The 21835-nt window shown below is 44.2% G+C and overlaps 2 protein-coding genes across 2 annotated transcripts; both read left to right on the forward strand.

Moving 5' to 3' along the window:
• Positions 1–588: 588 nt before the first annotated feature.
• Positions 589–12093, forward strand: LOC124654302 (malonyl-CoA:anthocyanidin 5-O-glucoside-6''-O-malonyltransferase-like). The gene is made up of 2 exons (XM_047193320.1): positions 589–1263; positions 11262–12093. The coding sequence occupies exons 1-2, from the start codon at positions 589–591 to the stop codon at positions 11955–11957; spliced, it is 1371 nt and encodes a 456-aa protein (XP_047049276.1). The 3' UTR covers positions 11958–12093.
• Positions 12094–14994: 2901 nt separating this feature from the next.
• Positions 14995–17243, forward strand: LOC124682989 (protein NRT1/ PTR FAMILY 8.3-like). The gene is made up of 5 exons (XM_047217579.1): positions 14995–15048; positions 15176–15278; positions 15363–15580; positions 15656–16182; positions 16415–17243. The coding sequence occupies exons 1-5, from the start codon at positions 14995–14997 to the stop codon at positions 17241–17243; spliced, it is 1731 nt and encodes a 576-aa protein (XP_047073535.1).
• The last annotated feature ends 4592 nt before the right edge of the window (positions 17244–21835 follow it).

Consider the following 21835-nt stretch of genomic DNA (forward strand, 5'->3'; position numbering starts at 1 on the left):
CAGTACAAAACGTATCATCATTTTTGACCTTATTTCTATTGTTGTTTTACACAAAGTAAATTGGCGCAAATTTCACGGGATCGTGCGCCAAGGCGCACATCTAAATCTAGTTTATCCAGATTTTGTTCTCTCCCGACAGGGTGGAGGCTCTCGTATGGAGGCCGAGCAACCAATCGGCCTATTTTCGCTCTCGGAGGTCCAGGGCCAAGCTCGCCCTAGGAGGCCGGCCAAGACAACTTCGTGCCTACCTGCCTCCAGCGAGCATATAATACTACTGCCGTTCGGGGAAATACACGACTGGGCGAAAATATGCCAAAGACCGATCGATACAACAAAGAAATACCGACAATCGGCGATCCCGGAACAGGTGCGAACCATAGACATCGCCACATCGCGATCGGGGAGGGGAGAGCATACGAGAGCTCTTCTGTCGGCTGTCGCCAGCAGCATCGTTTTTATCCTCCTTTTCGGTTCCTTGGACAGTGCTCGACGTCGACGACAACTAAAAAACTTGAGCAATCCAAGGCACCTCCTCGTACTGCCCGGCCGTCTACCACCGCCAACTTGGCCCGGCCTCGTCTCGTCGCCATGCCATCTGCCAAGGTCGTCGAGGTCGCCCGCGTTGTCGTGCCAGCCACCGCCGCGCTGCCGCCTGGCGAGTCGTCGTCGCTCCTCAGGCTTTCCGCTCTGGACGCGCCGTGGCTCCTCGTCCCGCTCATCCAGCGCGTGCTCATCTATGACGGCCAGCTCCCTCCCTTCGCGTCGCTCGTCGGCTCCCTCCGCGCGTCCCTCGCGGCCACGCTCGCGCGGTTCCCCCCGCTCGCCGGGAGGATCGTCTTCCTGCCGTCCACCGGCGACGCCGCCATCGACTGCTCCGGCTCCGGCTCGGAGCTGGACGGCGGCGTACGGTTCCTGGTCGCGGAGATGGACGAAGCGGACGCGGGGAAACTCGCAGGCGACGCGGACCACGACGTGGACACGTTCCAGCAGCTCCTCCCGGAGCTCACGACGAGCCCGCTCCCCGTGGAGGTGCTGGCCGTGCAGGTCACGCGGCTGCGGGGAGGCGTAGCGGTCGGCGTGGCGCTGCACCACGCCGTGGTCGACGGGCGGGCGTTGTGGATGTTCCTTGAGGCGTGGGCGGCAGCCTGCCGCGGGGACGCTGCGTCCGTGGAGCCGTCGTTCGACCGCGCGGCCATCGCGCTGCCCGACGGCGAGGAGCTTACGAGGAGCACGCTGCGGAAGTACATGCCCAATCTGCCACAGGTACGCAGTAATTTCCCAGTTCGTTCTTGCCCTTGCCCACAGTAGGATAGTGGTACTACTTCTTAACCGAAATGAACTTTTGATCGATCAGATCTCCACCTTCAGTCCGTACATCATCTGAATTTCCATGTTTTTCCATCCGTTTGAAGTGACATCATGCAATAGATTCATAAGGAGCATTTCTTTTTTCAGAATAACTAGTTTCAGTTCAGCACCGTACTATATATATATATTTCCTCATTGAATTGATTTCAGCAGAACCGTTGTTTGTCCATGCATTCATCCAGTCTGCCTCACGCTAATTAAAACGGAACGGAGGAACTATGACGACATAGATAAGCAATGAAAGAAGTAATATATATTCTTCTCGAGACGGTGTCAATACGCAAATAGTGAAAAACATATAATTCCAAATCGACCGGATCAAGTGCTCACCCTGTAGGTATTTGTATATTTCTCGATTGTTGGCATTATACCTTTGTTCTTGAGTAAAGAAGAATAGTGGTGAGATATGCATCTCTATGTCAAGGCTAACGCAAACATCCAAGGGGTACCGTACATCTGTCGATGTAACGTGATGACAACATGCATGCTGTCAAATGTTTCAGTCCGGTCTAATAGTGAATATGCTGTTTCTGGTCGTTTAACAGCTAGTGATTTGTCCTTGATAATATCCACCATTCTCACGGGATGAAGATTTGAGACTATATATTCTTTTTAGCGCAGAAATTCAATTCGGCACATGGGAGCATATGCTCCTGCCACCGGAAAAAATATTTTAAAATGTTAAAAAATTCGAATAAAAAATTTCTCGCTCACGTATCGACATTTGACGTGCGCACATCAAGTTTCGCGAAAAATCGATATTTTTTATGACTTGTGTGAAAAAGACAAACAAAACGTCTCGTGCGCAACCTTTTCCTACAGCAAAATTTATCTTTTTTGCAGATGACACTCAAAGTGTCGGTTTTCTGTGCAACCACTTTGTGAACGTGTAGAATTTTGAGCTGTATCCACTAAATTTTGTGTTCAAATTTTTCAACATTTTGAAAGTATATTTAAAATGAAGTTTAAAAACCAGGAGCATATGCTCCCGGGTGCCAAAACATCACTCCCAAAAGATCCTAACATTAAGAAACACATCGAGCAGTACAAAGCATTTCAATAAAAAGGAAAATTACAAAAAAATTCTTAAGATGTTCTTCGTCTTCAACCTCCGGACTACGTCGACGGCGCGCCGCTGCCTCTACTCCCTAAGCCTGCTTAACGTTATTGGATACGGATAGGAAATCGCCGAAAGGGTCAAGAAGACCTCATACGTCCCAAAGAGAAGGAAAAAGGAATAAGCGCCGATGAAGCTCCATGATGATCTGAAGATCCCCTAGCCAAAAGAGGTCCTCGAGAACCACACCACTCCCACAAGCTCCTCGACGTCGTCCGCCGATAGGGATGAAGCTAGGGAGACATTATTGCAGAAAGTGTCGCCGCCACCACCTAAGCGTCGCCCCACCAAACCTTCACCCTAAAACAGAAAATGGAGTCTTCCCGCCGACCGATATCCACCTCTCCTCCATGGCCCAAAACCACATAATTGAGCAGATATGCGGCACCGACGGAAGGCGCGGCTGAGAACCCTAAACACCTCATGGTCGCTCTCTCGTGGACGTACCCCTTCGTCTCAAATCGTACTCTAGCGTACTGAGAGCATCTCTAACAGCTGTAAAAGTGTAAACTGTAAAACGTGAGTTCGGGTCACTTAACGGGGCAATCTTCGCCCTCTCTCATCCTCGATGATTATGTTGTGAAGAATGACACAACATGTGATGATGTTCACAAGGGTTTTTTGGTCCCAAAACCGAGCAGGATCTCGAACAATAGCAAACTTTGCTTGCAATGCACCAAACGCTCTCTCAATGTTCTTGTGGGCTGCCTCTTGCGGCTTGGCAAAAATAGCATCTATGTTATCTAGGGAATCCTTAATGGACTTCACAAAAGTTTCCCATTCTGAATAAATACCATAAATGCCATCAGCTAGATAGAACCCCATTGTATTTTTTTTAAAAGGAAGACTGTGAGGCAAAAAGCCCCACGGCAATTTATTACCAACCTCAACACATATGTACAAACATAGACAAAAAAGGAGAAGAAAAGAAAACCCTACTTGTACAAGCTAACACAAAAACCTTATAGACTTACTGCAAGCTACCTAACTAGGCTAAAAAAGAATTAAGATGCTTTTTCTTTATCCTATGCTCAAGCAAGGATACATCATGCAAGAAACTTCTCCTCCAGCCCGAAAACGTAGGCCTCTCCCCTTGAAAGATTTTCCCTTTTCTTTGCTTCCAAATATTCCAACGGGCTAAGATGACTACCTCCATGAAGAATGGTTTACCAAAATTTAGGTTAGCCGAAGACAAAATCCTTTGCACCTCCTGACCATGTGTCCAATTGATTTGCAAATAATTCCAGATCCTCTGACTAAAATTACATTCAAAAAACAGATGGATTCTATCCTCATATTTCCTCCCTGGGCAGAGCCACAATGTGTATCCTCTGTTACTTTCCAGTGTCTTCTTTGCAGCAAGTCTCTGGTATTTATTCTATAATTGAGAAGTAACCAAGCAAAAAAAACTATGTTTCATTATACAGGATGACTTCCGAATCCATTGAAATACTGGTATTACTGTTACTTCTGCAAACAAATGTTGATAGTATCTGGATGCAGTGAAGGACTTACCCCATTTATACTGCCAAACATCATCTGCTACAGATAAATGAGAAACTCTCATTATCCCAACAACCTTTTGGAACTCCTCATAAGTCTGAGCGGGCAGAGGCAATTGAAACTGATCTGCAAATACTGGACAATCATAAACTTGCTTGGCTGTTAAATTTGGCTCTTTTGCATATGAGTGCAATCTTGAGAATCTTTGTGCTATAGGTTGTACTAACCCATCAAACAACCAATTATCACTCAAAAAAAGGAAAGTATTTCCCCTACAAGGTAGCACATTGGAGATAGCCCTAAACTTGTCCAATAACTTGCAAATATTCCTCCACCAAAAAGAGCCACAGAGCTTCTCAGACTGAGGTATAGAGTCTTCATAGTAAACTTGCCAAATCAAACTCACCCATGGTACATCAGCATGATTAAAAAAATATCAAGATGTTTCATCAAAAGTGCTTCATTTTGCTTTTGAAAATTTATTATGCCTACTCCCCCTTTATGTTTTGGCTTGCACAGCATATCCCAAGCAGCAAGAGATTGCTTGGGAGTGTCAATATTATCTCTCCATAAGCATTGCCTCAGGATTCTATCCAGCTGCTTAGTTATTCTAGGTGGCAGTTCCAAAGAACACAGAAAGAAAGTTGACATGGATGATAAAGCTGAATCTACCAGCTACAACCTAGCTCCTTGGGATAGAAAGCTAGAGACAGAAGTCAATCTTCTTTCCAATCTACTAACTATAGGAGCAAGATCATTTAACTTTGGTTTTGTTGTTCTCAATGGAAAGCCTAAATAAGTAAAATGCAGTGATGCTATCTGACAGCCAAAAGCTTCTGCAGGCACTTTCAAATCCTCTATTGGGACATTGATAGGCACCATACTAGATTTATGATAATTAATCTTCAACCCAGTAGAAAGAGTGAAGTTGTGAAGCATATCCTTTAGGGCCAAAATCTGAGATAAGTCAGCAGGCAATATTAACAAAGTGTCATCAGCATACTGAACAATTGGGAAATCTGGGTCATTAATCTCTATAGGCAATGAAATTCTCCTCTGCTGCAGCATATTATTAACCACTGTTTGTAATAAATCAGATCCCAGAACATACAGAATGGGTGACAGTGGATCTTCTTGACTCACACCTCTCTTACAAACAAACTGCTTACCAGGTACTCCATTCAACAAAACAGAAGAAGAACCGGATGTAAGAATACTTTTCACCCATCCAATAGTTTTCTCATCAAAACCCTTATGCTTCATTACTTGCAAAATCACCTCATGCTCAATTGTATCAAAAGCTTCAGCAAAGTCAAGCTTAAGGATAATTATGGACGTTTTGGATATATGGCAATGATACAAATACTCAAATGTCCATGCCACACAGTCATGAATTGTTCTTGACTTTATAAAACCATATTGATTTTTATGAATACATTTCAGAATTTTCTGTTGAAACCTATTAGCCACCAACTTTTTCAGGAATTTGATGCAAACATTAGTTAAAGAAATGGGTCTGAAATCATTAACTGTCTCTGGTGACTGCACTTTTGGAACCAAGGTGGTATAAGACCCATTTATATTCTGTAGATTCAAGGAACCCTCATGAAACTCTGCAGCCAGATCAAAGAACTGTTGTTTGATTATTGTCCAACATTTTTTTCAAGAAATGACCATTAAAACCATCTGGGCCAGGTGCTTTATCTAAAGGCATCTGCTTAATTACTAGCTCCATCTCCTCTACCAGAAAAGGCATAGAAATTTCTTCCAAACCATGAACTCTTTTCAATATACTAGCAAGATCAAACTGCATGCTAATACCCTCAGACATTCCCATTCTTTCCTTATAACTGGACCACAACAAACCTGCCATCTCTGCATGATCAGACACCTGTCTTCCATCTGCAGCAGTAAGCATAGATATAACATTCCTTATGTGCCTCTATGTGGCCATAGCATGAAAGAATTTGGTATTATCTTCTCCAACTTTAACCCATCTGATTGTGCATCTCTTCCTCCAATAATTGCATTCAATGAGCAAAAGATTTTCCAAGTGTAATTTCACAATCTGTCTGAAGTTAAATTCAGTGAGAAACAAAGTTCTCTGCTCTTCCAAGGTATCCAACAATAGAATGACTTTATTGCAGTTTTGTACATTAGCTTTTAGCTTAGATAATCTTGTATGCCATTTCTTTAGAGCATATCTCAAAGATTTAAATTTGTCAGCCAACACAACAGAACTGTAGGCTTTTCTTGACTTGCAACTCCAAGCAGCTTTTACACAATCCAAAAACCCTGGCTGGTCAGTCCAGTAATTCTCAAATCTGACTGTGTCAATGTTCACCACACAAGGAATATGATTTGATGATGTATTTGCTAGTGGCAGCACCACAGTATTGGGGTATGTGAAAATCCATTCAGTACTAGTAAAAAACCAATCCAACTGCTCCAATAGAGGTTGGTTCTGCATATTTGACCAAGTGTATTTTCTCCCCTTAAGAGGTAATTCAAGCAAACCCAAGTGTCAAATTATTTCATTGAACAAAAACATATCATTTATATCTCCCCCTGGTTTATTTCTATTCTCACTTGACCTTATGAAGTTGAAATCCCCAAGGAGAAGCCAATTACTGCCAGGTGGAATATGTAGATTATACAACCAATGAACAAAACTATCTCTTAATTCACCCTGGCACGCCCATAAACTGAAACCAAATTCCAATTTTCCCCATTGTGTACAGAAGTGAAACTAACAATAACACCATATCTCTGTATCTCAATTAAATTTCCAGCAAACACTGCAGAATTCCATAACACAAGAATACCTCCAGAAGCCCCAACAGAAGGAGAGTACACAAAGCTATCAAATCTTTTTGGACAACATTTTCTTATTAATTTATGATCAATTACTTCATATTTAGTTTCCTGGATGCAAATGATAGAGGATTGGCTTTCTTCAATTTTTGATCTGAGGGCTCTTTGATGCTTATCAGAGTTCAACCTCTGACATTCCAACACAGAATTCTCCATTTTCTAGTATAATCCCATTGTATATTCATTATTCATAACTTTGTAATTGCAAGTGGGTGCATCTCTGGTTGCTAGTTTTGCAAACAAGTGGGATCTATGTAACACCTTGATGTCATTGAGTGATCCTGGCAAACATTCCATGCCACGGCCTCAAGTACAACGGTAGGATCACGGCTCTTCCCGCGGTACATTTTGTGCCATGCCTTTGGACAATTCTTCCATGCACAATGCATACAATCAACACTACCATGCATTCCCGGCCAACCCCTTTTCTCATTCATCTCCATCAATCTTTTTGTATCATCTTCATTGGGAGCTCAAAGATAGGTTGAACCGAACAACTTGATAATCATCCTAGCAAACCTACGCAGGGACTCGGTGGTTGCATCTTCACTAATTCGAAGATACTCATCGGTGTAATCCGCAGGGACGCTATATGCAATCACCCTCATAGCAGCCAATTTTTTTATATGCACTAAAAACCATCTCGTCAGTAGCGTTTCTCGTTTCTTGAAGTACGTTGAGTTTTCTTCGCAGGCCTCGGCGATTTTCATGAACAAACTACGCCGCATATGGTACCTCCTACGGATTAGATGAGCCGAATATGTAGGAACCTCTGCGAAGTAGTCGTCCATGAGACTGGCGTGGCAAGGGCGCGGTTCTGTTGGATGTAGTTGCAGCCCATCACCGAGTCGCGCCTCTGATTCAGCAGGCTCATGTGGTCCTCTAGCTCCTTGACGTCAATGACGAGGATGGTGGTATTGCTGTCGTCCTCCTGGAGCAGATCTTCCATGTCAAAATCGTCCGAGGAGGACAAATCGATAGATCAACATCATCGAACTCCTCCGTCGAGTCCATCCTTTAATCGGGTGGTGCAACGGTGGGCGGGCCACGAAGGTGAGAAAGGAGATGCAGGCGGCATGTGAAACAACCGAGGGGAGCTCGGGGTCGACGAATGCAGTCGAATAAGGCGGCGGCGGTGATAGAGTTTGGTGGCGCTGCGTGGAACGGGAGAGAGGGTGAGTGGGTGGAGGGGTGAAACTTCAGCGCGCCCTAGATATGATGCGAGTGCGGAGTCTCGTTCAATTTGGCCTCCGAGCCCGTGTAGTCACGTGCCCACGAGCGTTTTTGCGCGCACCCTTAAAAGTTTTTTACGGATCTCCTACTTTACAGCAATTGATCCGTGCCGTTTGTCGAACCGAGCCCGCAAATTAGTGGTTATTTTGCGGTTTTTGCACTTTTGCAGCTGTTAGAGATGCTCTAAGACTGTATGTTCTTAACTTGACTGAATTACTGTACATCTAAGTCACTCTTTTTATGCAATAGTTAACATTAACTATGTTTCTGCCTTAAAATCCCGCATAACTACGGATAAAAAGAGTACTGGCATTGCACTAAAATAGACACTTTAGGCCGACTGATATATAACTTTGGAAGACTAATAGATATGAAAACTCCGAGGAACTAAGAATTAGCAAATTTGTTATTTGGTCCATTTAAGAAGTGTCATGTGGAGAATTCTGGAAGCAAACCAAGGGTGCATAGCTACCCATGTGAACAACAAGTCTTTTTTGTTCTTGGATGCGATATGTGTGTCCATGAGAAGCAGTTTATCGTAAAAACACTACAAGAATCTGGGTCTATTGCAATAAAATCTTTTGTTGCAATACATAGCAAATTGTGGCAATATGAATCTATTGCCACGAAATGATATTCGTTGGCAACCGTTACGATTGGACGCATGGTAATAGATTATTGCCACAAAAAGGCAATTGTGCCAATAAAGTGTGCTATCGCAACAACCATGTGGGAAGTTACTACATTTTTACCCGTGGCAGCACTCACTTGATGCCACAATTTGGTTTGTGGAGAAAGTTTAATGCAACATGTAACGAATCGTGGCGACTGGTAGGCCGTGGCAATAGACATTTGTGGCAATAAATTATGCCAACAATGCTGGTTTTGTGGCGCATTCTCATCCATTGCAATAGTCATTTGTCGCAAGAAACTATTGCGACAATCCTTATTTCTGTGGCATTGGTCATTTTGCCACGAACATCTGTCGTTCGTGGCAAGATACAATTTTTTTCTTAGCGAGAGAACCATACCGCCATACACACAAATGATATAATACAATATAAATGTAGTGACAAATAATTTAATAGATATTCCTGAAATACCATCCGATACATTCAAATTGTTTGAAAAATAGATAATTTACAATCGTGGAGCGTGACTATTTTGGGATGTGGCTTGGATGGTGGCTTAATATTATCGCAACATAATGTATTTCGATGTAGGCTCACCGCGGGACCAACAGAAAATCCCTCGGAACACAAAAATATTTCGGTTTCTAGTAGTGATGCAGCTACATGACAAATTAGGATTGTTGCAATATGTTCTACACATTACCATGGATACATAATTTCTGCAATAATACGAATAACTAATGCAACATGGGAAAAATGTTGCATTATCTTTTCGAATATTTCCACAAACTTTGGGTTTTGTTGCATTACCTACTCTTTATTGCAACCAGATGAATAGTTCACACAACAAAACATTATTGTTGTGATATTTCCACCATATTGCAACGTCGATGAGTTTTGTTGCAATACACATCCTCTATTCCAACAAAATGGATACTTAGTGCGACAAATTAAATTGTGGAAATATGTGGAGCCTATTACCACAAACATAAAATTTGTGGTAATATTGCATTTTATTGCAACAAAACAGAGCTGTTGCAATATACCAGAATTCTTGTAGTGAAACTCTTGTCATTTCTACATAACCAAAACGACCAAATCAGGCAATCGCTCCTACCATAACAATTAGCTTAAACCTTGGGTCCACACTGTTGAACTAGTTGCTTGATATATCTGCAACTCTTCGTCGTGGGTATAAGGTAGAACCTATCTGGATGGCTGACCACATAGTTCGAGCAAATTACCATTGCAATAGTAAGTGCTTTGTAGTCTCGTTGTGATGATAAAATACTTCCCCGCTAATTGTGTTTTGCAAGGCTGTGGTAAGAAGTGCCCCGCGATAAAGATACCACACAAACACCCTTGTTTTAGCTGGAATCTTTATCTTTCAAACTACATTCGTATACGTATATACATATTTGTAAACATCTATGTCTGGGTTCTAAAAAAGCTGAAGTAAACTAAAAAGTATTGAATAGTCATTGCAAACCCAACATGTTCAGAGTCCAACATCTGTGGACAAGGACACACCCTATGCAAAGAGAGGCTAATAAAATGTCGCTTCTTTGTCATACTATCAAGGAAGAAGATTGAGAGCACAAAATAGCTGTTTTTTTATTTACCATTTTGATAGGGCAAACGTTTTTTTACTCTATCACTATCTAATAAGGCACGTTTATTTATTGTGATTTTTAATGCACAACTTTGATTGTCAATCATATTGACCACATATAAATGGTATTGTCATTATTATCTTGTGAAATAATTTTATTTCACATGTATTTATACTAATTTTGTAGAGAAGTTGTAAGAGATTGTTTGACAACCATCATCTCATTTTATTTTGAAAAAATGAAATAAAATTACATTGATAATATCATTTTATTTCGTAAATCCACATGAATGATAGGGTATCGGAAGGAATTAAAGATATGCATGGGATGAAAACCATGTAACTTTTAATTGAATTTTGTAGCTGATTCCGTGGCAGCTAAATAAGTTTTTCTTGGAATCACAAATAAATTCTTTGTTTCCACTAAAAATAATGGGAGCCAAAGAAGCTCCAAGCGATAATATCTGAGTCAATTAATATGAACCGGAGGGAGTAGTAAAGTTTGTGCACCAAAAACTTGAAAAACTCAACTGTATCTTAGAGTTTAGGACCAAGTGAGTAACTAAATAAGATGTTCAACAATAATTTTCTTACTCCTTATGTTGATCAAATAGACGATTTAGGATACGCGCATTACCTATAAACCAGAACAAATGGGTAGTCATCGGAGCACTCCCATGCTAGTTTAGCAAAATGGTGACTAGAAATGTAACCTAAGAACTATTTATGATGCTTCTCGCAAAAGTTTAGATTGGACTTATAATACAAATATAACCTTTAAACATGTCATTTAAAGAGTTGTCTTTAAATACAAATTTAATCTGTAAAAAATCCAGCGCATCGTTAATCGATTGCCAACTAGGAAAAGTTTTATCTTATTTTTGTGGCGCTGCTTCCGCTGACACTCCCAGGTGCCATGCAGGTATCGCCGTTCCCCTCCGGCCCCATCATCCCCCGCCGTACTTTCACCATCGCCGAGGAACGCATCGGCCGCCTGAAGCAGCGCATCGGCCAATTCATTCGCCCAACACACGAGTCATCGGCGAAGGCCTCGCGGCCGCCGTCCAGCTTCGTGGCCGTGACGGCGCTAGCCTGGGTGTCGTACGTCCAGTCCAAGCAGCACGCCGCCGCCATCTCCGCCGACCAGGACGTGTACCTCTACTTCTTCTTCGACATCCGCGGCCGCCGCAGCATCGTCCCGCCGGTGAGCGAGAGCTACTTCGGGACGTGCGTTACCGGGTGCCTCGTCAAGGCCAAGGCGGGGGACCTCCTCGCCGAGGACGGGATCGCCACCGCGGCGGCGGCGTTGCAGGGTGAGGTCCGGCGGGCGGTGGAGGACCCGCTGGCCAACTGGGACTGGATCGCCCTGGCGGCTTCGACATTGTCTCGGGACACCGCGCTGGTGAGCATCAGCGGTTCCACGCGGTTCCCGGCCTACGAGGTGGCCGACTTCGGATGGGGGCCGCTGGGCAGGACGGAGCTGGTCACCATGAACAGCGCCGGCCAGGTGGTGCTCGTCGCTGCCAAGGGCGGCGGTGGCGGCGTACAGGCGTCCGTCTGCATGCACCCGGATCACATGGAGGCATTCGACAAGCACTTCACGTACTCCTTCGATTAACTAATTTATGTGTACGACAAGACTGTACGCAGATGATCAAATCAACCGCTCTGCTCCCCGGCGGCACGAGTTGGAAGTACAATGCTCGGATACGTGTTTCGCTAAATAATACTGTTGGAATTGAGAAACTAATCGTTGAAGCAGATTTCGAGATTGCAACATCGCTTCCTCTCCGTGATTCGCTAATTCGGTCTCTTTTCAGTCTGAAACAAATGGCGGGTGCTAATTTGTGGCTGGGTATAGAAGACTAGCGGTGCAATGAATGGCTAGGACTCTTGATTCAAATAATTGTTACATTGATTTTTGGAGTATTTCAGTCTTAAAATAAACTCCTGTTAGTTATAGGTCAATCGAGAATTAAGTTAGTTCTAGATCGACTCTGTCACTATTGGATTTGCATCGTAATTTGTACACATGACAATTACACATGGATATGACGTGTTCCATACCTTTCTCTCAATTGTACATGAAATTGGGTGACCGCGAATTAAGTTAGTTCTAGATCGACCAAGAGCTAGTCGTGTCCTTAAACAAAACTCCTATTGGGTGACCTTGTTTGAATTATATGAACTTTTCCTAAGGAAATTTCCAATTGAGTTTTCAACTATTTCCTACGAGTTTTATAGAAAAATTTCCATTCACACATTCCTTTTCCCAAATAATAATTTAACTTTTCTTTGATGCAATCGAACAAAGCTTGATGTAAATAAAATCTTGGAGGATTCAAGCGGACATGAAAAATAGTTTCTCCCCTATTGCCCGTGTTTTTTGAATCTTGTCAAATCAAAGAGCCCATGCTGGCGTCTGGGATAAAAGGTCACTGCTAAGGCATCCGACAAAACTAGCCATGAGATTTTTCCTATGCCCTTTCTCGAGGACAACAAGCGCTCATATTTTCAATTCTTTCCGATGCATCGTCGCTACCACAGTTCCATGATGAAGTCGGCACTTGTCCATTAGTTTTTTTTTCAAAATGGAGGCAAAAACTTTGCACCGTGTCATTAATTAAGAAGTTTATGGAACAAGTTACTGTTTTCTATATGTCATGGGAGAAAAAACCCATCCCTTATTATACAAACCTACTCTCGCGGCATAAGTTTACACAAGTATTTTGCATCCTCGGTCACCCAATTTCTTGCTTCTTCCTTGATCTTGGCGGCATAGAATTGCAGCATAGAAGAAGTGTGCCAAAAAAAAAAGCCTCGCAGTTCTTTCTTTTGAAATCTCCGAAGTGACCAACATAGCAATAGAGGTGATGCTTTGCGTCGGCGACCGACTCCGAGGACAAGGGAGTGCCAGCAATCATGAACCGAGGTGATGGAAGCCCATGGGTTGGTTGTGATCTCCGAAGCTCCGACTCAAGCCTTTATGTTTTCCAAGATCCTAAGCAAGTATCCGCATTGGAGCAAAATATGCACCACGCTCTTAGGAGCTTGCTTACAAAGTTGGCAAAGATCACACTTTGGCCTATCTCTCTTCGCAAGCCTGCCTGCTGTAGTGCTGTCCACACCTGGTTTTGATAGAAATGGCCTCCGCTCCAACAAACTGGATATTGACGCCGACTTGGAGGTATATTTGCCCGAGCACTTTTCCTTTTCTTTCAGAACACATTTTTCTACTAGACTAGATTGAAAATTCAGTACATGACTGCCACATGTAGATGACAATTTAACAGGGTGCAGTGGAAAATATCTGTAGACGAATAAGGAGAATTCTTATAAAACGGAGCAGATTTCCCAAATATACACATGTCAGCACAGTTTGTAGCAGTGCGAAAATGTTAGGAATAAACAATACCTAATACACGGGCAAAGAATAATTATTCAACCTACACCGAAATAGGAGCACTAAAATGCCAAACACAACACGGACAAGGGACAACAATAGGTTTTGACGGAAAGAGTACCTCACTAGTCGACCAAAGGCACTTGTGGAGATGCAGAGGTCTCTACACCGAGGCCAGCATAGGTTTTAATATGATAAGTTTGGTTGAGCCTAGGCATGTACGGTAAAGCCACGTACAATGGGGTGTGCTTACGGAAAGGTGCCAGTATCTTCCTTCTGTAAATAAGCATTAGTATCTAAATAAAACACGGGTGATTTTTCTAAGCATCTCTTTAAGCACCTTACATTGTACATACCCAAAATTATCTCTTACTGACGTAAATTCATGAGACAATATTGAGGACAAAACAGTTGATTACCTTGATTTGTAAACTCTGAATATTTGAAACTTCACAATAAAAACGGTTGTGTGCATCACTTTGATGCAGAAGCTGGAGCAATGCTCCCCATTTCGAAAAAAAAATGCAAAATATAAAATAGTTATTCTAGTTCGCCAAAAGAGAAATACTAGTTAATGTTAGAGGTAGCCGGCCTTGTGCTGCAGGCGGAACGTCGCCAACTCCGTCTCTCTATCATCCAGATTTTGTCACATCTCTTTTGTTTTGAGCACCTCTGACCATGTGACGCCATTAACCGTCTCAGTAACTGGTCCTCCGGATGCCAGAAGCGCCAATGACCGTCGTCGGAACAACATTTATCTGTAGCAAAGTTTAAACTTCAAAACAGCTCACTTGTATAAAGTGAAATGTGAGCGAACAGTTTACCTTCGGATCTTGGCAGATCGAACTGCTAGGCAGGCGTCATTTCTTTGATTAATTTATCAGTTGCATCGTCGCTGTGTGCCTTTGGTTTGTACGTAGGCGACTATAGACGGCTATTTTGGACATGGAGGGCGACATGCATCTGAGACATCCGTCTTTTGTTGTCGCCCAATATACTCCATCTGCTCTCTCTGTCTCTCATAGTATATGAGGCAGTGTCCTTCTTTCTCTTCTTATTGCTAAACTTGGTATTGGCGTGCCACTTTTTAATCTTCTGAATAAAAAACTTCTAACCCATCATCTCTTGGAACCAAAATATAAAAAAATGAGCACATGGGACCAACTTTTAGGTGCTTGCCCGCAGATTATTTGTGCTGCCCAGCACACTGCCTAAGCCTTCCTAGCTACTCCATCTGCTACACACTAGAGCTATGGAAGCAGCAGATGAGGAGAGGCCTCTGCTTCATCTCCTACCCCATCTTCAGGTATCACCTACTCTTTTTCTTCTTTTCTCACACATGTGAAGAACAGAAGTAATTCAGTTCGTCTCAGTTCTCTGCGAAGATTCACAGTTTCAGATCCCAAACTCAATATCTGTGTACTATACTATAGGATGGAAGTTCTGAATATGCCAGCGATGGATCAGTTGATATCAACAAACAGCCTGCTCTGAAGCGAAATACAGGCAAATGGAGGGCATGCTACATGATTTTAGGTAATATACCAGACAGCAGTTCAGGCAAACTGCTCCTGTTCTTCTCTTCTTTCCTTGCAGGCTAACCACTTGAACACATCCTAGGTGTTGAGTTCTGCGAATGTGTGGCCTTCTTTGCGATTGCAAAGAACTTGGTAACGTACCTCACCACTGTGCTCCACGAAAGCAAAGTCACTGCCGCACGGAATGTTTCTGCCTGGGTCGGTGCTAGCTTCCTCACGCCACTTATTGGAGCCTTCTTGGCTGACACTTATCTGGGAAGATACTGGACGATAGTTGTTTCCCTCCCAGTCTGCACCGTTGTAAGTATAACACAGCTAGCAAACCTTATTTCAACTGTGTGATACCTGCATCTCTGAACAATTCCAGTTTGTCAGGGAATGCTGGTTCTCACAGTTTCAGCATCAGTCCCAACATCTTACTACCGTGTTGGTGTTCATCATACCGTGGTCTACCTGGGACTCTATCTTGCTGCACTTGGGAGCGGTGGTATCAAGCCCTGTGCACCAGCTTTTGGGGCCGACCAGTTTGATATTGGGGACCCAATGGAACTAGCGAAGAAGGGTTCCTTCTTCAACTGGTACTACTTCTTGATAAACCTCTGCTCGCTTCTGTCAAGCACCGTGCTTGTCTGGTTGCAGGACAATGTTGGGTGGGGGGTCAGCTTTGCAATCCCAACGGTGCTCATGGTCTTGGGCCTCGCAGTATTTGTTAGCGGCTCGAGGGTGTACAGGTTTAGGAAACTGGGAGAAAGCCCATTTATAAGTCTCTGTCAGGTGATGGTTGCGGCTGCCCGGCAGTGGCGTATGGAATTGCCAGATGATAACTCGCTTTTGTATGAGCTGACCAGATCGTCACCAGAAGCTGAATCAAGCCATAAAATTCAGCATACAAATCAATTCAGGTACAGTTAATGACTTAATGCAGAATACATGTCAAATTATGGTCAATTTTGGCATTTGAAAACAATTCACTTTCATTGAGCAATTGCATCTTTGGTATGAAAAACAATAATTTACTTGCGAGTTGTGTCATCTTTGGTAATGAAAACAAGTTTGCTATTGAACCATATGTAGAAAATATATCTATGATTAAAATGATCTTACGTCTTATGGCTATATGATTGCAATCTTCAGATTCCTTGACAAGGCTGCCATTGTCCTGCCCCCATCAGACAAAACATGCACAGTGTTGCCGACGTGTTCATGGAAGCTCTGCACTGTCACCCAAGTTGAGGAGCTGAAGATACTGCTACGGATGTTTCCCATATGGGCATCTTTCGTGATCTTCTATGCAGTATCTGGGCAGTTGACATCAACGTTTATCGAGCAGGGAATGGTCATGGACAAGCGTGTTGGCCCTTTTGCAATCCCACCTGCTTCCCTCTCTATCTTTGGAGTGTTCAGTGTCCTCATCTGGGTGCCCATCTACGAAACTGTGTTAGTGCCACTCGCACGGCGTTATACTGGCAATGAAAAAGGCTTCTCACAAACACAGCGCCTTGGAATTGGCTTTGCAATGTCAATGCTGACCATGGTCTACTCTGCAATGCTTGAGATGAAGAGGTTGGCGATCGCACAAGCCAGCAGCCTGGAAGATCAGAATGTTCCCGTGCCAATGAGCATTCTGTGGCAAGCACCATCATATGTACTGCATGGTGCAAGTGAGGTTTTCGCCGGAATTGGCATGACGGAGTTCTTTTATGATCGAGCCCCATATTCCATGAAGAGCCTCTGTGCAGCACTGGCGCAGCTTGCAATTGCCTCCGGATCTTACTTCAACACCCTCGTGTTTGGTATTGTCGCAGTCGCCACGACACGTGGTGGGGCGCCTGGGTGGATCCCAGACAACCTGAACGAAGGGCATTTGGACTACTTCTTCTGGATGATGGCAGCTCTTAGCATACTGAATCTGGCACAGTTTATGCACTACTCCTTGCGGTATAGAGAGAAGACAACTTCTTGACCCAAAATAGTGAAGACTCGGCATGAGCTTAAATCTTTTACATTATACCACAATAAAAAGAGATTCCGACGCATTTTGTGTGTATGGTGCACAGCATTTGTAACTCCATCACAATCCTAATGATAGATAATGTGATCTAAGAGTTTATCGTCATATATATAGTTGTGTCCTCTTTTCCTAATATTTGATGGTATTTGAATTATTACCTTACTACATATCGTCAAACACATGCGATGATATACCAGTTAAGGATTTAGGATGAAATGAAGAGGCAAAAGGATTCCCAGAGCCATTTTAATATTGGAATTTCTACAAGAATCAATAACATAAATAAAGAGAGGCCTGAAGAATCTACTCACATCCAATGCAACGCCCCAACAACAGCAAAGGAGCTAATCCTTTTGAGAGCAAAGAAGCAGAGAGGTGACTGAAATTACCATGATTCATCTGCAAGGTTGTGGGGCAGAGATCGTCCATGAGGAACCAGGCTCGACCCTCTTTTACAAGATACAACGGACTAGGATGGCACTTCTCTCCTCCTAGTGTGGGCCTCGACGTACTGCAGCCGGTGCAAAAATACTTCTCCCAACAATCCCTAAACTTAAATGCCATTAGAATCGGTCAAAGTACAACTCCAAACCAGGAGGAGAAACCGAGAAAAAAAATAATGTGTTGGTCATTCCGACACACCTTCAAAAGAACATTCAGGTCAAATGAGAGAACTATAAATTTAAGAGATCATTACAAGAGGTTTTGTTTCAATAAAGGTGGTCGAGTTGGGAGGTTCTTGTAATAGAATAATCTGATGGCCCTCAATCATTTGAGGACGTAACACCATGTCAGGGCTGCTTTCACAGCCAATTGCAGGACAACAGAAATAAGAGGTAGCACAACAGAGCATCAGGACAGTCTTTAGTTATTTGCCTACTTCATAAAAACTTGATCTATTGTAGAAGAGCATATATTGTCAATTTAGTAGCAGAATAATTTTTGAACACGATCTAGTAGCAATTTTTTTGGTGCACTGATAAATAACTTGTCCCTGAAAATTACAACCTGAAGGCGTGTTCTACAGAGTTCATAAGCAGACATACCTGCTAAAACTACCATTAATAAGGAGAATAGTTTCAGAAATATCCCAATGATCGTTCTCCAGTTACCTGGTAGTCAGATGCAACTTTTATCTGCCTGTCCTGTGATCCTGTCTGAAGCGCTAAACCGTGCGTAGCCAAATCGACGAACAGGTGCCGTGCGTTCTACGGAAAGGGCAGAAGGCACCGGCGTACGAGAGAAACGACGGCCACTGAATTGGCATCAGGGGCGCGGTGGCAGTGATACTGATCACGCGCGTTGGCTGCTGCGAAGGCCGTGGCAAGCAGCGCTTATCACCGAGGTGGAAGTGGCGGCGGCGGCGGGGGCAAGCGCGAGGATGGATACCCGCGTGCAGGAACCACCAGTGCGGCGGCGGCGAGGCTGGTTCGCGCGGTGGCCGCGTGGGCCGGTTCGCATGCAACAAACTACTCCCTCCGTGCAGAAATGTACTCCGTACTTGACCGACCAGCGACATTTCTTTACCAAAGGGGAAATACACGGGTGCAGCGATTCCCCTCTAGCGACCTTGTTGCCCTTCTCTGTGTATATTATTTTCGAAAAAGTGCAAAATTCAAAAAAGTTCAGATTCAAAAAATGTTTTACAAAAAAAGTTTCTGAAGCAAAATTTGTTAAAAAAAATTGTTCATGATTTTTTTATTCAGAAACAAAAATTGTTAAAAAATTGTTTATAGTTTTTTGTTCAAAAACAAAAAATGTTGATATTTAAAAATTGTAAAAAATCATAAAAAGAAGAAAAAATAAAAAATAAAAAGATAGAAAAGGAGAAAAGGAAAAACTGATAGAAAAGCGACCAAACTAGACAAGAACCGAAGAAATAGAAAAAACCAAAAAAGCGCGCTGAAACTTCCAAAAGCTTACTAAAAAACAGAGGTATCCGGCGCTAAATGGGCCACGGTTCAAATCGTCCTGTTTGCGGGCGAGGCGTATCCCCCCACACCCGACGACTAAGGTGATGTATAGGATTTTGAGAAATACACGTGGCAATACTGAGAACCTCATACTCATAGGTCTGGCTCACATGGCGCACTTTGTTCGCGGGAGTTAGGGAAAAAAACACGTGAACCGTCCGATATACAAGGATGGGCAAAGGACATGGGTGAAAAAGTTGTTAAAATCATCCTCCTCGCCACCAAAACTGTAGTTTCTATACCTACTTTCAATTGTGTTTTTCAAAATTATTCATGGTTAAAAGCATCCCTTTATACAAAAGAACATACTCCCTCCGATCCATAATGAGTGTCAAACGTTTAGTTCAAAATTTGAACAAATTTGAATTAACAACTTGACACTTATTATAGATTGGAGGGAGTATAATTTTTTTTTTAATTTGAGCAGCACTTTGAGTTCCGAAATATATTTCCAAACATCTCCATTCCATAGATCTGGCTCACATAGATTTCACCGAGAAAGTACGCATGTGTTGTTCATATGAAAATATCTCGTACTTGCGATAAATTTACCTTGACCAACCGTTGGACAGATTTATCTCAGGTCAAAGTATGTATGAAACTAATATTTAGCGGCACTTCAGATAAATATTGGCATAGAGAATTGCTTATGTTGTATACGGATGGATACTCCTCATATAAAAACCTATCTCCAAGCCACGTGCTCCAAAAGTGAGTACCAATTACTTTTCCAACCAACATGAACCCCTAAGGCCCTAAGAGCATCTCCAGTCGCGTCCCCCAAACCGTCCCCCAAAGCGATTTGGGGCGCGCCGGACAAAAAAAGCGTTCCAGCCGCGTCCCCCAAAGCCCTTTTTTGTCCGGCGCGCCCCCATTCGGTGTCCGGCGCCCGAGCCCGTCCCCGTCCCACGGGGACGCACCGGGACGCCGGACACAACGAAAGCGAGGCGGGCTCCCACATGTCGGCGACTATTTGCATAAACCGTTGGTTCGCGCCTCTTTTCTCGTCGCTCCTTCCTTCCCGCGCCTCCCACCGCACCGCCGCCGCTGGATTTCCCGGCCGTTTGGGCGTCCGATCCGTGCTGCGAGTCGGCACCGTTGTCGCGGCCGGGGCTCCCGCCGGTCGTGCCGCCGCCGCCGCGTCGCCGGCGCCTCCCGAAACGCGCCGTCAAATCCGCCCCGCCTCCGCGCACGGAAGGTGCTCGACGACTTGCCGTGTAGGCGCGATTGGTCGCTGTTTGTTGCGTCGTCCGCCTCGGCGCAATTTTAACCATTGATTTTGCTTTAGCCATGGACGGCGACGATGAGATGGTTGCCCGCCGGCTGGAGGACGAGCAAGCGTTCGACGACGACCTGCGGGAGCATTTGCTGATCATCGCCTCCCTCCGGGACATGCTTGACGCCGAGGCGGAGAAGAGGAAGAGGCCGCGCCGCGGAGGATCAAGGCCGGGAAGAAGGAAGTCGAAGCCCCGGCAGAGGATGGAGGGGCATGCCATGCTGCACAACGACTACTTCGCCGACGGGGCAACACATGCCGACAATTTTCGGCGCCGGTACAGGATGAGCAAGGGCCTGTTCATGAATATCCTCCACGGCGTTCGAGAGTTCGACCCCTACTTCAAGCTCAAGCTCGACGCCGTAGGCGTTCTCGGGTTCTCATCCATTCGAAGTGCACCGCCGCCATGAGGATGCTTGCATACGGAGCACCTGCCGATACACAGGACGACTACCTTCGCATGAGTGAGTCTACTGCCATTGAGTGCATGTACAAGTTTTGCCGAGCTGTGGTGGGAAAGTTTGGCAAATACTACTTGAGAGGGCCAACCGAGGAAGAGATCTGCAGGATCATGGCACAAAATGCTGCCGGAGGATTTCCGGAATGCTTGGAAGCATCGATTGCATGCACTCGGGCATGGAAGAACTGCCCGTTTGCTTGGCAAGGTATATACAAAGGGCGTCATGGATATTGCGAGTGTGGTGCTTGAAGCCGTGGCAGATTATGACCTGTGGATTTGGCATTCTTTCTTTGGCATGGCGGGATCACACAATGACATCAACGTGTTGCAGCGGTCTCCGGTGTTCGAGCAGACTAGTGGAAGGGCATGCTCCACCATGCAACTATGAGATCAATGGCCACCAATATACCAAAGGCTATTATCTAGCCGATGGTATATATCCAAAATGGGCCACTTTTGTCAAAACAATCTCGAATCCATCGAGTCCGAAGAATTCTCACTTTGCTACACGACAGGAGGCTTGCAGGAAGGATGTCGAGCGGGCATTTGGTGTGCTTCAAGCACAATTTGCCATTGTCCGGTACTCACTGCTCTAAGCTGGTCTCACGACCAAATGTGGGAGGTGATGCAGGCTTGTGTGATCATGCACAACATGATCATCGAGGATGACCGCAAGAATCATGTTAGGTCACATGTTGGTCCCTATGAGTGTCAAGGACCTCTCGCGGAGGTTGATCATGAGGTGCCTGCAGATTTTGCTGATTTTGTGGTCATGCACGCAGAGATCCGTGACAGCAATGTGCATGAGCAACTTCAAGCTGATCTCGTTGAGCAT

Source organism: Lolium rigidum, chromosome 1, assembly GCF_022539505.1.
Source record: "Lolium rigidum isolate FL_2022 chromosome 1, APGP_CSIRO_Lrig_0.1, whole genome shotgun sequence".
NCBI lineage: Eukaryota > Viridiplantae > Streptophyta > Magnoliopsida > Poales > Poaceae > Lolium > Lolium rigidum.